This window comes from Cyprinus carpio, chromosome A16 (assembly GCF_018340385.1).
Source record: "Cyprinus carpio isolate SPL01 chromosome A16, ASM1834038v1, whole genome shotgun sequence".
In the NCBI taxonomy this organism is placed as follows: Eukaryota; Metazoa; Chordata; class Actinopteri; order Cypriniformes; family Cyprinidae; genus Cyprinus; species Cyprinus carpio.
The window spans coordinates 13041461-13057810 of NC_056587.1; the positions used below are offsets into that span (position 1 = coordinate 13041461).

Genomic DNA, 16350 nt, shown 5'->3' on the forward strand with positions numbered 1-16350 from the left:
ATTTATTTGTATTATATCGACCAAAGCCTTATTGTTTGTTTCCTATTGTCTCACTGTAATAATTTGCTGTTGAGTTTATTATTAATATCTGGCAACCCGTGAAGCGATCCACGAACCTATGCGGTAGTAGGAAGTGTTGAGGAGAGAACACGCCAGTGCGCGGGTGGTTAAAGGGGACTGCAGGGTATTTTTAATATCCGTCAGAGTATATCGTCTTTGATAGCACACTTCCATTTATCACTGCTGTAAGTATTGTTGTGGTTATTTCAGAATTAAACTTGATATATATTAGCCTATCCAGTCTAAATGTTCCAATGTCAGTCTGCTTATCTGAGAGGCCAGTCTATTACAGTAGATTCATCCCATATGATTCAAATCATTGTTCAGATGTCAGTCTTATGAAAACTGGTCTGATGTTTTTGTAGCGTTAAGTTAACTTGTTCAGATGTGTTGAATGACTAGTGCCTGGAAGTGACCGCATGATCTAGTAAAACCATTTTACTAGTAATGATGGGATAGTCAGAAGATGGGATGACTGGTTAAATGTTGGCAGTTTTCCAAACTGAATAAAGTTCACAAGAAAAGTATTTTTGTTATTGGTGTAAACAGAAAGATGTCACCAGATGAATTAGTCTACCTAGGCATCCTTGCTGCATCAGTACCTGTAGGATTCCTCTTCCGCTACCTAAGTAAGTCTGATCATGTTATTCTTCACATTAATGTGTTAAAAATAGGGTGAATATAGGTGAAGAGGGATAATTTGTCATTGACATTGACAATATCTTTAGAATGGCTCATCCCATCACAACGTTGTTTTGTGACAAAAAGTACAGAATATTAAATAAGTACTATACAGCATGAAATCTCACCTCGAGCACACATAGACCCCACCTAAAACACCCCATATATCACAGTGCTTACTGGCAAATTATTTATTATTATTATAGTAAATGGGTCAAAATGTAAATTTATGTTGGTCAAATAAAAATACAAAATTGATTGCCCCTTATTAAAATGAATTTAATGGCTTTCCCAGTGTACCAGTGATACTTCATCACTGTATGAATTCTTAAAGCTGATTGGAATAATGAAATAATAATGGCAAGGATGATTAAGTTTAAGTGTCCCTGTATTCACCCTAAAATAAAGCACCATTTAAAGTCAGCATGTAATTCACCCTATCTCTTTTAAATGCATGTTCTAAATCTTCTTGTAAATGATTCATCCATGTATATGTTTGATTTAAAAAAAAAAAAATTTTTGACCTCATAATTTCTTTTATCAAAATGTCATAACTGGATCTTCCAGTGACGTATGCAGGACAAGCTCATATTCATCTTTCTATATTGATAAGTGTAATGTCTACGTCTCAAAATCCAATCTACAGCTGATGCATGGAACCAAGTTTCCACACCTTTGTATTTATTTTTCGATAATCCATTACTCTCAGATGTATGTCACAACAGAGAGGTATTCAGAATTGTGACTTTAAATAACAGCCCTTGATAATTTTCCTGTGTATTATTTCCCAGGTCCTCCAGTCAAGCAGGGGGCAGCATTGCTGTTAGGTTTGATCATCTCTATAGCAACCTGTGGGCTCCACACTCTACACTCTCTATGTACAGTGTTAGGAACATGGTTGATTATAAAGATCAACTGGCGGTTAGTATGATATCTGGACTTATACATTGGATATGTGATGAATCCTCTGTAACCTTGTGCCTTCTGCCTTGTTTTTTTATTTAGAAGTTCCCCTGCTCTGTCTTTGGGTTGGACGTTTCTGTACCTCCTCTTTTTCCGTCTGGTCACCTGGTTTGGCCTCCCTCAGCCAACACCTTTTGCAAATGCCATTCAACTTCTGTTAACATTGAAGGTAAAACAATAAGATCAGACACCTTATCCATGTTTTAAACCCTTGAAATATATTTAATGAGTTTTGTTTTGAATACACAGATGGTCAGTTTAGCCAATGAGATTCAAAGTTATCACTTGGAGAAGAAAAAGGAAGTGAGCGCCTTCACCAAATCCCCAGTGGTGGGAGGACTTTCCCATGAGCCTTCACTTTATGACATTATGTCATACAGCTACTGCTATGTGGGCATAATGACAGGTATTTTGCATGATTATTGTGTTGATTTTAATATTTGGGAATGCTTTTGTGTATATTCAGATGTTCTGAACTGTTTGTTTTGCATGTATGCTAACGTGTCTCTCTGTTTTTCTCTGCTACTAGTTCAGTAATGTGTGAGTCCAGTTAATTTTTTATAACTGATTGTGTTTATTATTGCTCCTCTTTTGTCATGATTTGTCCTCCCAAACCATGGCTCATTTTTCATTCCAATATTCCATTTGATTCCATACCTTTACTCCATTCTATCTCAATATTGTGTGTTATTTTTGCACATCTACTTCATGTCTTCATTGATAACTCTTACCATTCTCTTCTCACATGCCTCCATTTTTTCATTCTTTCTCCCACCCACTCTTGCCGGTGTTCTGCAGGTCCTTTCTTCCGTTATCAGACATATGCAGACTGGTTGCAGCAGTCTAATCCTCTGTCATTGCCGGGTAAAGAGCCCTGCCTGCAGAGGCTGAAGATGGTGCCTGTTTACGGAGCTCTCTTTATAGCCGTCAACTCTGTCTTTCCCTTGTCCTATGTCCGTACTGATGAATTCCTGGAGCACAACTATTTTTACAGGTTCATTTTTCTGGATTAAAAGACCATTCCAAACTGAGTAAATGCCAAAGGAGATGTCAAAATTAAATCATACTTTATCACAATTTTTATCATATTGAGAATAATAGTGGTATTATATTTCAGGTTTTTCTACATGGTAGCAATATTCTTTGTATTCCGGATGCGTTTCTACTCTGCGTGGTGTGGGGCAGAGGCTGGCTGCATCAGTGCAGGTCTAGGCTGTTACCCCCATGGGGCACTTTCCAAACCTGGAGGAGGGCCAACGGTGAAATATAGGTAGGGTGATTAACTTTATTACCGGATAGAGTTATAATGTTTGACTGTAACTTGGAAATATGATGATTTTAAAGTCCACCTACAGATATGTCTATACCAGGAAATAACAGTGTACATTCTTTGAAAGGATACAATAGAACTTGAATTTCCCAAGAAGAGAAATTTATATTTTACAGTAATGGAGCAGGATCCAATAAAACTTTGAGGACAGCAGGGTCACAGTTATGTAGTTTGAAATGGCACAGAAAAGTATAACTAAATATATATTTGCTCTACCATTTAAAAGTTTAGGGATTTTGTAAATGTTTTTGCAAGAACTTTTATGCTCATCAAGGCTGCATTTATTTGTTCAAAAATACAGTAAACACATAATGTGTAGTATCATTGAAATGTAAAATAGCTTTTCTAATTATATATTTTATAATAATAAAAACTTAAATATTAAAATATTCCTTTCAAGTAAACATTAACACACAAAACTTCATTAATCAACTATTCATCTTCACACCATCACTCAGCAACAAACCAAATACGGTGGTTTGGTGCTCAAAAATATTAAATGTTTATTTATTTGCTCTAAATATCATATTTAATATATAAAATTGTTGCCAAACCAGTAATAAAATTTCATTTAAAAAAATACTGAAAACCAAAATTAGTCATTTAATGAATGGCATAAAATATGGATATTAATTTTGAGAACTGCTGAAGATTGCATTTAAATGATTAAAGGTATTGTTATTGAATGTGTTTTTAAAGATTAACTTTTAATTAAGTGGCAGTGGTAATCTAAATCTGTAAAAACAAGAGAAATGAGCATGCATAATTAAATCGGACAATACAATTAAATTTAAATGAATCTCTTAGTAACTGATATGGTACCAGTATATTGGTATAAAACGGTGTATCAAGATAATTACATTTTTCTATATTTCTTAAGCGTAATTCTACAAGACACTTTAGCTAGACTATCTACAGGAAATTAGAAGCTCACTTGTGGTTTGATGATGTGGTTGATAAGGTTAATAAGAGGTTGTTTATATTTCAGTCCTGATCCAAACACAGCTGTGGAGTATGACTTTAAAACGATCCAGAACATCGACTGTTATAATACAGATTTCTGCGTAAAGGTTCGGCATGGCATGCGCTACTGGAACATGACGGTGCAGTGGTGGCTTCACAACTACATCTACCCCAATACTCCTTTCAGAGCGTATGCTCTCAGGTACAAGCATGTTCATTTCAATTGACTTTCAGCTGCATTGTGCTCTTATTGACCATCACTAATCCTCAACTTTCTTTTTATTTTTTGTCTCTTTTCTTACATTATGTCAGGGCTGGATGGACTATGTTAATCAGCGCTTATTGGCATGGCCTCCATGCTGGTTACTACCTCTCTTTTCTCACTATCCCATTGTGTATAGCAGCAGAATCAGCCATGGAGGCATCAGTCAGAGCCCGTCTAGGGCCGATGGGCCAGAATATCTTCGACTGGATCCACTGGTTCCTCAAGATGAGGGCTTACGACTACATGTGCATGGGATTTGTTCTCTTAAAGGCCAGCGACACCATCAACTACTGGAGCTCCATATACTTCATAATTCACATCATTGCTGTTGTTTGTATAGCAGTAGGACAAATGATGAAAGGAGGTAAAAAGAGAGAGAGAAGGGAACGAGGTGAAGGAGAGAAAGAGGATGTGGTAAGAGAGAAGTCTGAGTGAAACGAATGTGTGACATGCTGATCGTTCTGATAAACGGAGAGTTGGTATTTTTATGCAAAACCATTTCCCAACATGTACCGTAATAGCCATCAACTGCCATTAAAGGTATTATTTTTTTTTTTTTAAAACAACACAGACAGAAGAGTAGTAGATTATAGACACGAGGACATCCATCTTTATTTTATTAAAAGTGAAAATAGCTTTCAAATAATTTCCAAAATGTTAATGTTATCAGTTGTTTTGTTACATATATTGAAAAGTGATTCTTTTAGTTATCTGGTGAAAAACAGTGCAATGTATATATTCATCCTGACCAGGTCAGTATTGTTTAAATTATGATCTTGTTGCTTTAAACAATTGGAAAGGAGGTTTGTATTTTAATAGTGGTTCTCTGCTCATCGTTGACCTTGGGAAATGAATCTCCCACACAGAGTACTTATAACTGAATCCATCCATTCATTTACAAAAAAATAAAAATAAAAATAAAAACCTGATAAATGATGGACCCGTATCACTACTTTGAGCACAAATTTGTGGTGATTTACTCTCTGTAATGGTGTATTTGAGGTAATACAACCTTTATAATAACAAGGTGTATGTATGGAACATTAAAAGTTAGTCTGCCTTGTTTTTCATGCATTCTGAGGGATGGATTGAGTATCCATTGATGATTAATGTATGTCATGTATATCAATATTATTATTCTACAAAGAATGTGAAAGTAGTTGGTAACTTTCATTTCAACTTTTTCACTTTTTCAGAAAATAGGAGTGAGTGTTTTTGCTATTTTGTTCATTCGTTTTTCAGTTTAATACCACATGTTGTAAAGTGCAGCTTAAAATTATCAAGCAAAGATTTTGCACCAATTGTTTCAAAAGTAATGCATTATTATTAAGATCTTTTCAAAAGAGCTCAAAAGTTCTGTTCTTACAAAATCAAATTGTAATGAACAGTCCTATTTTATAACATTCAGAATATTTGTCCTTGTACACTGGAGTGGAGCCGGGGTTTAGTTTATTGATCGGTTGAGATTGTATCATGGTTCCTGTAATGTCTTCCTGCTATGTTGTATCTCTTATGTTTACTTTCTGGAGTATTAAACACAGAATGTGCCACTTCAATCTTTGAGGTTTTGTTTAAAAAAAAATAAAAAAAAATCACAGTATTTTCATTAAAATCACAGTGATTTTTTTTTATCCCAGACAAACTTCCTTCTTTTGGTGGAATGTCAGTCTGAAGACAAAATGTGTTAAACGATCATCTGATTTCATGATTACATGAAGTGACAGTTTTCATTACTTTTACAAAATTTTTGTGATGGATATTGTTTACTGTTTTTTTTTTTTCTATCATAGCTCACATTCTGCTTTGGCTTACACTACCATTTCAAAATTTGAGGATGGTAGTTTTTTTTTTTTTTTGCAAGAAATCTTATGCTTGACAAGGCTGAATTTATTTGTTTAAGAATACAGTAAAAAAAAAAAAGTCACAAATTACTGGAGTTTGAAACTTTTATATGGTAATATGTAATGTGTTATAATTCAATTTATTATTATTTTATAATTATTTAAATTTTTACATGATCCTTTGGAAATCATTCTAATTTGCTGATTTGGTGCTCAAAAAAATAAAATTGGTGCTCATTTCTTTTTGTCAATATTGAAAGGAGTTCTGCTGCTTAATATTTTTGTGCAAATTATGATAGTTTTTCAGGATTTTTTTTTATTTTTTTTTTTTTGTAGAAAGTTCTAAATTTCTACATTTGAAATAGAAATTTATTGTAGAATTACAAATGTCTTTACTGTCAATTTTGATCAATTTAATGTGTCCTTGAAGTGCTCATTTCTTTCTTTAAAAAAAAAATAAAAAATCAAACTGACCCCAAACTTTTGAACCATAATTTATACCAACTGTCTGTTTCGTTTTCGCTCTTTTTTCAAACGCATTTTAATTAACGTTTCACCGAGAGATGGACGTTTTTATTTTTTAATTCTCTTGTTTATTAACAGGGTGTGATAGTGATATGATCTGGTAGTCTGTTAACAAGGTTATGCCCACTGATCTATAATATAGAATATTAACATATTTTCAACAAATAAACTTCATTCTTCAGTTATTCATCATTATTTAAACTGTCACAACTAAAGTAGTAAATCTGTTATCGGTGCACAGAGAAACAAAAATGCTTTAAAAAATATTCACGCATGGTTACAGGATCTAACAATAGGTTGCCTTCGCGATCTGACAAGACCCAATTAGTCTGCCTAGCATGTGTTGCTAGTGTTTTGGTGGTAATAAGTACAAGGAAGTGTTTCCAAAGTTTATTTCCACGAGAATCAAAGTTCAGATGACAGAGTCCTGACACACCTGTGTTCTTCTCCGTGAGGGCGAGTTCGTCCTATCTGTGCGCTACTGAGTACTGACAGCTGCGGTTTCTGGATTGTGATTTTCGTCTTTTTGTTTGTTTTATGTGGAATCCATGTTGATAGTACCAGTTTCTGATGGAGCTGAAAGAATTCAACAATCAAGTCCATCCATCTCCAGGTAAGACAGTGTGGATGTGTGTAACTGAGTTAATGTTATACATGTGTAAGGGGGTTTATTTTCGCTGAAGTTTACTGTCAATTATTCCCAAGTATGATAACTACAGATGTTTGTCTACATCTATAGACGGTTTCAATGGCAACAACATAAACAAACGTTATCGCGCATGCGCGCTTTTATCTTAACTTCAGGTAGACTTCCAAATAGAATCAACAACAACAGCTAAGTACAGTAGATTATTTTTGATAACAAGCTAAATGTGTTTGCTGCGTAAATCAGAATTACTGAAAATGCAAATTCCTTCTCTGCCAGCAGGAGGTGTTTTAAAGCGGGAGAAACAGAGGTTTCCTCAGTAACTGCTGTATACAAAGAACTGCTGAGCTCACAGACACTGCTTTATAAGGAATATAACATGACATGAAAACGACAAAGGAAAATTAATAGACTAATTAAAGATGGTCTTCCTTCAGAAATACAGTGATATAAAAACACCCGCGCCTCGTTTTGATTTTTAAACGTGCAGTACTTGTTCATGTTTCTTCAATTAAGCCGTTTGGAAAATCGGTCAGTTTTGATATTGTGAGCGCCACAAATAAATAAATGTACGCGAAACACATCCCACAGAATAACCACCTGAGCCCAACTTCAGTCTACTCATCACCTTAACTTTAACTGCGTTTGTAGACGGTCGCAAAACAAAGCCAGACTGATAAACAAACACAGACCGGAAGTTAATTTAGGGCCAGGCGCGTGCGCCCAATAAAACAGTGTATACACTTTTTAATTTTTATTTACAGATGGATAACTGGAAAATCATAAGCTCTTATGATGAGACACCATGTTTGTGACACTATATTTGACAGTTCCTTAACCGCAGTCAACTGTGTCAATAATTTTAATGTACCATCTACCATCCTGTATATTATGTTAGTATACTGTATTGAGTTTATCTTTCTTGCTTAAAATGTACTGACAGTAACACTACAATGAAGTAATAATTAAACCTTTTGAATAATCTAAATAAATGTGATTTGGGGGAATTCTGAAAATGTCTTTCCCGTAAATTATTACTGATTATTTTGTATTTGGTTTTTTTTATTTTTATTATTTAGAAGTGATTTGAAATTTTTACTTTTAAAGAAATATCATTGTATAGAATGTATATTATTTTAGTATATTTACCAAAATATTATACAAATATGTTAAAAAATAAATAAAATAGCTAAATACTTATTTTTTACACTCAGGTGTGTCAATGTAAATAAATATTATTGATACTATTTACTTAAAAATACAGTAATCTACAGTACAATAAACCATATTGTTCTGTTATATAACGCAGAGCTAATGCATTTAAGGTCTGTATGGTCTTGTAACATTTATTACACTGAATAGTGAAAATCTCACAGAAATGATATCTGTCCTTAGTTTCAGCCATTGTCAGTGTAAAGTCTAGGAGTAAAGTCTATGCTATTTTAGAAGTGCACGGAGAACTGACAGCGATATGTATATATATATAGGACTTGGCTATGTATAGAAATGTAGTGCATATCAGAGCTGACGGGAAATGCTGCTCCATTTTGTTCTCGGTCACAGTTTTTAACACAACCATTACTGTACTTGACTGTAATGTCTCCCAGTACAGTTAACTGTCAGTATTATTCTTTCCTTGCCATATATAATCTTAACATTCCAACTTTGTAATTGTGATTGCTTTGAAGTACATCTGCTTTCTCTCAACACCCACAGACTACCCTAGTCCTTACAGTTCCCAGGATTCATTGAGGCTGCGGACAGTGCCAGCCCAAGACACAAGTGCGGTTCAGTTTGATTGGGCCTCCCCACCTGAAGATGCTGAAGACTCTAATGAACCTCAAAATCTCAGAGAGCTGCCACTGCACATGAGTCTGAAGAGAGCAGTATGGTATACATGCATTATCGTATTGCATACATGTACCAGTGTCAACTTTTACATTTTTACATTACCAAAATTTAGCTAGGGATACACTTGAATTGAAGAAAACCCATTTTTTCTCTGTTCTATCTCCAGCTCCCTAAAGTTTCAGACAGAAGTATATATTGAAACTTTTAATTTTAGAAAGTTTAATCATAACATGGCTTGTTTTCGCTGTCTTCGTCCAGGCAGGTGCAACAGATGAAAGTTCCAGTTGTTTCTAGCTCTTGGAACATCAAACGATCAAAGACATTTCACCGTTTCTGTGAGGTTGCCAAATACATTCTCAGCTATTTTGTTCTGTGGAAGAGGGGAATCCAAAGGATAGGAGGTGATGAAAATATGAATTAATTTACAAAAATGAGAAATACTGCTCTCATTTGCACATACATGTGTTTTTTCCAGCTACAATTTAAGCCATTTATTACAATATAATAAAATAAATAAATAAAATAAAGATGTGTTTAATATTTGATTTCCTTCATTCACTTGTTTTCTTGTAGGTCACTTTGGTGGAGGAGTTCAATCCTACTTCTTGTTCCTGAGATTTCTTGTGATTCTCAACTTCCTGTCCTCCTTGTTAATCGCAGCATTTGTCCTCATTCCCAGCATTGTGTTTCGCTCCATGAACTTCAACTCCACCATCGCTCTCACAGTCAATAGAACCGGTAGGAACACAGTCTCTCTGGTATTCAGCACAACACAAACTTATAATGCTTGATTGCCTCTAATGAGAGCATTCTAACTGGTTATCGGATAACAGTATACAGTATTCATAAAAGCAACAAGACCAGTCTGACAAGTTTAGTGCTAAAACATTCACAGTCTAACTTAAGTCTAACAAAAGTATATTAAATTAAAAAACAATAAACCCACATAATGTCATGTCATGTTTAAAATAATTCGTTAATAATCCATTATAATAACTAATCCTTTTAAAGAAAACCTTAACCTTACTGTTTTATGTTTAACCGACTAAATTGGGTCTATTCTTCCCTGTTCTGTTATGTTTTCATTACCTAATGCAGTGTTTCCTGCAGTTAGTAATAATAAGGATTGCTGGGATTCTCCCTAATTTTACAAACCCTTTACTCCTTATATGATTGGATTTCGGGTAAAACACTATTAGGAAGTAACCCTCTTTGTTGAAATATACTATTCACAATATACATACAAAAATATATTTGTAAAAAGAAAACAAAAATTAATAAGAAGTGCATATTATTACATTTTAAGAAAAATGTGCTTTGAATGTCCTTTTTTTAATTAACTGAATTAAGTGCACTTTAATAGTTATGTTTTTTTATGTTCAGTCAAATTTATTTATTTCTTTATTTAAACAGACGTTGAGACATGCTTGCAGTATGATCCAAAACCTGATGCCCTGATGGTGTTTTTTACATACTTTCTGGACCTAGTCTCAGGAACGGTATGGACACACATTCAGTGTTTTTTTTGTTTTGTTTTTTTTGTTTTTTTTTTATACATTATACATATTTATACACTACTGTTCAAAAGGTTTGTGGATGGTAAGATTTTTTTAAAAAGTGTTTGAAAAAGGTCCTTTATCCTCACAAACACGGCATTTATTTGATCAAAATACAATAAAAGGGTAATATTGTGAAATATTACAATTTGAAATATTTTTTTCTATTTTGTTTGTTTTTTTGTTTTTTTAAATGTAATGTGTTTGTGATGGCAAAGCTGAATTTTCAGCAGCCTTTACACCAGTCTTCAGTGTTGGCAGCTGGCAGCTTTTCAATTTAAACCTACAACTTTTTAATTTAAACTTTGAATTCAAATAACTGAGAGACAACAAGGCAAATGGAATGAGAATTAAAGTAAACGTGAAGCAAAGTATGTGTTTCTTAAGGTATAATTTTGCTTATTTGTCAGTCTGAAATAATATATATATATATATATATATATATATATATATATATATATATTATATATATATATATAATAATCTTTACTCATCACAATTATCTTTTTGTTTAGGGTTTTATGGAGTATTCATACCTGTTTTATGGGTATTATAATAATTCAATGATTGAGAGTAATGGATTCTCTTACAACATCCCTCTGGCCTATCTGTTGACGGCGGCTTTCTACTTCCTCTTCTGCTTGATTTGTATGATTATTAGGTGAATCTTGTCAGCTTTGTCAGGTTTTTCAAGCAACATATTGAAAACACATTGCTGAAGTATTAAGTTAACATCTCTGATTGACCAACAGAATGGGCGTCTCAGCTCGTCTTGTCATAGTGACGGGTGGAGGAGCAGCAGGGGGTTACAGTATGCTGGTGTTTACAGGATGGGATCATGGTCTCCAAGGAGACCGTGCAACAAAACTTAAACAAAACAATGTTCGCCACAGATTACAGGTCTGTGTATTGCAAACAATAGTTGTCTTCAGGTATTTTATATGAAAATACAGTGAGTTATTGTGTTGGGAAAACTTAAAAATTTGCTTATGGAAAATAAATCTTTAATATAAATGATAGTTCACCCAAAAAAAAAAAAAAGTACTAAATTTTGCTAACCCCCAGGCCATCAAAGATATACATGAGTTTGTTTCTTCATCAGAACAGATTTGAACTCAGAGCCGTCAGAGTTCAAACAGCTGATGAAAACATCACATTAATCTACAATTAATCCACATGACTCCAATCCATCTTTTAATCTCCTGTCAAGTGAAAAGTTGCATGTTTGTAATAAACAAATCCTTTATTAAGGCATTTTTAAGATCAAACTATTGCTTACGGCTACATTATGAGTCCATTATTCATAATATTGTGTTCATCAGTGAGAAAATCGTCTGAATCAAGAGAGAAATATGTTCAGATCAAGTACCATTTACAAATGAATACGGTCCAAAACAGTTCTAAACAAATATGTCAGTGGATTTTGATGAGAGGTGATAAAAGGGCTTGGAATTTTTCACTTGAGGAAGTGTTAATATGGATTATGGATTGGTATTTGGCCAGAAGCAACGGTTTTAAGTTAAAACATTTGTTTCTTACAAACACAGTTCATTAATTGATGGACCGGAGTTGTGCCAGTTACTTGTAAATTACTGAGATGTTTTTATCAGCTGTTTGAACTGTCAGTCTGATAGCATCCATTCACTGCAGAGCATCCACTGGTGAGCTAGTGATATAAAGATTACATTTTCATTGCATTTTCATTTTTGGGTGAACTATTCCTTTAAAAGGAACTGCTAGTGCAGTATAATGTTTATCATTGTTTTGACTCTTTCTCTGTCTCTCTCTCTCTCTCTCTCTCTGTCACTGTGTCTTTCACACCTAGGTGGATCTAGAAGAGGAAAGGCTTAAGAAAAGGGCTGCCTCCTTAACTTTGGGCCAAACAGTGTCTCTCTATGCACTCCGTGTTTTCCTTAACCTAATAGTCTTAATACTCATCGGTGCAACTTTCTATGGCATTGCAGAGGCAACTCAGTTCAGCCAGGTTAGCTTAATTTAAAAAAAGACCACAAACAGTATCTAAAACTAAATAATATCAATACAGCTTACGTAAGTCCCATATTGCCTTGGGCCAGTAAATTCCGATTAACAAATTAGGTCTCTGTGTTGTTGTTTTTAAAGCGGAAGTTTTAAGATGATATATAAGATTATTAAAAAAAGTAAAAATCAGTATTTATTAATTTAGTTGAGGTTCTGATCACCCGGTCTGGCTTTAATTTACAATAATTAATTGAATAAAATATCTCTTTCTCTCAGTCTAGGAAAACAACAGGCTTTGTGGGGCTGCTGTTGCAATATTTACCCTCCATGGTCATAACAGCAAGCAATTTTGTGGTGCCGTTGCTGTGTGACAAGATAGCATTACTGGAAAAGTATTCTCCAAGTACCACTGTCATCCTGGCCTTATTGAGGTTTGATCAATGCTTACACCCACACAGAATAAAGATATAGACATAGAGCAGATAGATGAAGAGCAGTACTCGTTTAGCCTTGGTTCGAGCCTCATCGAGAGCTCTTAACCTGCAATTTCTATTGTGACCCTCATTAAATAGCTTTCAAAGTGAATAATTTCAAATGAAGCGCCATCATTTTCTCACACATTGTCTGTTCATCCACTGCTCTTTTGATTTGGTCTTTGTCATTATTCTTCTGCTTGCTGAATTTTAGTAATTCTTTGTATTGGTCATTGTAGGGCGGTTTTCCTGCGTTTGGTGAGTTTGGGTGTTTTGCTGTACACTCTATGGGAGCAGATTACCTGTAAGGGAGAAATCAACAGTGAAAACTGCACACCCTGTAATTATTATTACGACCAATATAAGGTAAACAACTAAGATATGCACTCATTCCTAAACTGGTCAGATACTCTACCATGTTTGGGTTCCATAAGATTTTTTAAATGGTTTTTAATTAAAGAAGTATTTTATGCTCACTGAGGCTGCATTTATTTAATAAAAAAAATACTGTAAAAACAGTAATATTGAAATATTTTTACAATTAAAAATAACTCTTTTCTATTTTAATATATTTTTAAAAATGTCATCTATTCCTGTGATGGCAAAGCTGAATTTTCAGCAGCCACTACTCCTGTCTTTAGTGTTACACCATCTAATATGCTGATTTGATGCTCAAAAAACATTTCTTAATACTAATGTTTGCTGCTTAATATTTTGAGGGAAATGTAATAAAAAAAAATTCAGGATTCTTTGATAAATAGGAAGTTTAAAAGCACAGCATTTGTTTGAAACAGAAATAAAAACCTTTGAAAAAGGTCCCTTTTTAATTTGAATGTATTTTTTACTTTCAATCTCTTTCTTACAACCATATAGTGCTGGGAGACACGGGTTGGACAGGAAATGTATAAACTAACTCTTTTTGACTTCCTGATCACCATCGCTACACTAATCCTGGTAGAATTCCCCCGCAGGTCTGTTTACACATTTGTGTATTGGGTCATACATTTCCATATTAAAAATGTAAGTCTATAACATCTTTTTGCCATGTTCAGGATCGTGGTTGATCATTGCTCATGTAAACTGACTCAGTGGGTTGGACGGCAGGAGTTTCTGGTTGCCCCAAATGTTCTTGCTCTAGTTTACAGTCAAACAGTGGTTTGGACTGGAGCTCTTTTCTGTCCATTGCTGCCATTCATTAACACCATCAAATTCATCTTCTTTTATTACTGCAAAAAGGTACCATGACCACGCCTTTCTCGGACACACACATCTACATTTGCAATTGATTGCAATTGCTCATTTTTTTTTTCTGTTTGCTTGTGTCAGATAACCCTCTTCCACAACTGTCAACCGGCAACAAGAAACTTCCGATCCACCACCTCCAATTTCTTCTTCTTGCTGGTTCTGCTATTCGGATGGATGTTGTCCAGTGTGGTTCTCCTTTACAGTGTGGCTAAGTGAGTGAGGCCTGTAACTTTCCATGTGGTAGCACATTGTTCTTATTGACAGAAACTGAATATTTGTGTATAATCATGTATATGTCAAGTGTTATGTAGACCTTCTCTCTCCTTTTTTTGGTAGGATCCATCCATCTTATGGCTGTGGGCCTTTCCGCTTTTACCCAGCAATGTGGGAAGTTGTACCAGGAGCTGTTGAAATGCTAAGCAGCACCAGTAAAGAATTCCTGTTTTATATCGGCTCCCAGAAATTCTCTATACCACTCTTCATCTTCTCCTGGTCAGTATAAACAGCCTTGGTTCAGTTCAGGATTTCTTATGGTTTCATGTAAAACTTTACTCAACATGCATTCAAGTACCATATTCAATATTTCCATAACTTACAATATTTACAATATTTCCATATTGCTGCAGGATTAGGACTGATTTGACATGTGTTTGATATTTAATATACAGTGTGCTCCTGTGCTATGTGAGCGCTTTAACATCTGTCCATGGGAAAAGTGTAGCACTGCTGAAATCTCAGTGTAAACTGGTAAGTTCTTAGTTATTAGCAATCCAGTTCACAGACTAGAATGGTTATGCATATTTAAATGGTGTAATTGTATAATATAATAATAATAATTACAGTAAATGTCCTTTGTATACCTTTTAAGCACAGAAAAAAATGTTTGTGGTTTGAATATTATAGAAATATCACTAAAGGTATCACTAAGTCTTTTTTGTTTCCAATTTATCCTCTGACTGGAACCATTATTAATCTGTCCTTTAATCCGTATTTATCTGGGTGTAACAGGAACAGCGTGACAAACAGTTCCTGGTTAGACAACTTGAAGAGCTAAATGCCACAATGCAGAAGTTACAACGTGAACCACAGCAGCCCCAGAGAGAGACTGAGCCTTTCTACCACACAGCAACACGGTGGCATCAACATACCAATTATGCATTTGATCCCCATGAAGACCCAAAACCATATTAAGACTCTGTTGATAAAGTGCAGTTTATACTAGAATTCTGAAAACTGTGCACTCCATTATTTTACAGAAATACAACCAATGATATTTTCACTACTGTTCAAAAAATTTGGGGTCAGTAAGAGTTTTTTTTTTTTTTTGTTTGTTTAGGGAGATTAATACTTTTATTCAGTAAGGATGCATAAAATGTGATTAAAAGTGACAATAAAGACATTTATAATGTTACAAAATATTTATGTTTTAGTGTTCTCTATTCCTGAAATAATCCTGAAAAAAAAATTTAAGAAATGTTTCTTGCACACCAAATCAGCATATCAGAATGATTTCTGAAATATCATGTGACACTGAAGACTGGAATAATGGCTGCTGAAAATTCAGCTTTGCCATCACATCACTATTTCATTTTAAAATGTTAAAATAGTAAATGGTTATTTTATATTTTAATAATAATAATAATATATATATATATATATATATATATATATATATGTGTGTGTGTGTGTGTGTGTGTGTGTGTGTGTGTGTGTGTGTGCGTGCGTGCGTGCTTGCGTGCGTGTGACGTTTTTTAATGCAGCCTTTTTAATGAGCAGAAGTCTTCTTTATCAAATAAATGCATGTTCATGAGCCAGTGTACCTATTAAATACTTTGCGATTTTTGCCACTCAAAACTTCAGTTATGCATAATGTACACTATGCACAGCATCCCAGGTTTTATTATGCTGCACCTACTTAAGTATAAAGTAATATTTATTTATTTTTAAGTCTTTGTTAACCATTAAAACAAC

The 16350-nt window shown here is 34.2% G+C and overlaps 2 protein-coding genes across 2 annotated transcripts; both read left to right on the plus strand.

Moving 5' to 3' along the window:
• Positions 1-109: 109 nt before the first annotated feature.
• On the plus strand, positions 110-5818 carry LOC109083276 (lysophospholipid acyltransferase 7-like). The gene is made up of 9 exons (XM_042772782.1): positions 110-245; positions 610-689; positions 1533-1662; positions 1747-1873; positions 1954-2110; positions 2503-2698; positions 2822-2974; positions 4023-4199; positions 4310-5818. Exons 2-9 carry the CDS (start codon positions 614-616, stop codon positions 4695-4697), a joined length of 1404 nt encoding a protein of 467 aa, XP_042628716.1. The 5' UTR covers positions 110-245; positions 610-613; the 3' UTR covers positions 4698-5818.
• Positions 5819-6974: 1156 nt separating this feature from the next.
• LOC109083272 (transmembrane channel-like protein 7) lies at positions 6975-15740 on the plus strand. Its single transcript, XM_042772783.1, has 16 exons — positions 6975-7241; positions 8991-9165; positions 9384-9526; positions 9699-9863; positions 10539-10624; positions 11197-11342; positions 11434-11581; positions 12507-12665; positions 12938-13092; positions 13374-13500; positions 14008-14105; positions 14187-14370; positions 14461-14591; positions 14716-14871; positions 15048-15126; positions 15388-15740. The coding sequence occupies exons 1-16, from the start codon at positions 7199-7201 to the stop codon at positions 15568-15570; spliced, it is 2178 nt and encodes a 725-aa protein (XP_042628717.1). The 5' UTR covers positions 6975-7198; the 3' UTR covers positions 15571-15740.
• The last annotated feature ends 610 nt before the right edge of the window (positions 15741-16350 follow it).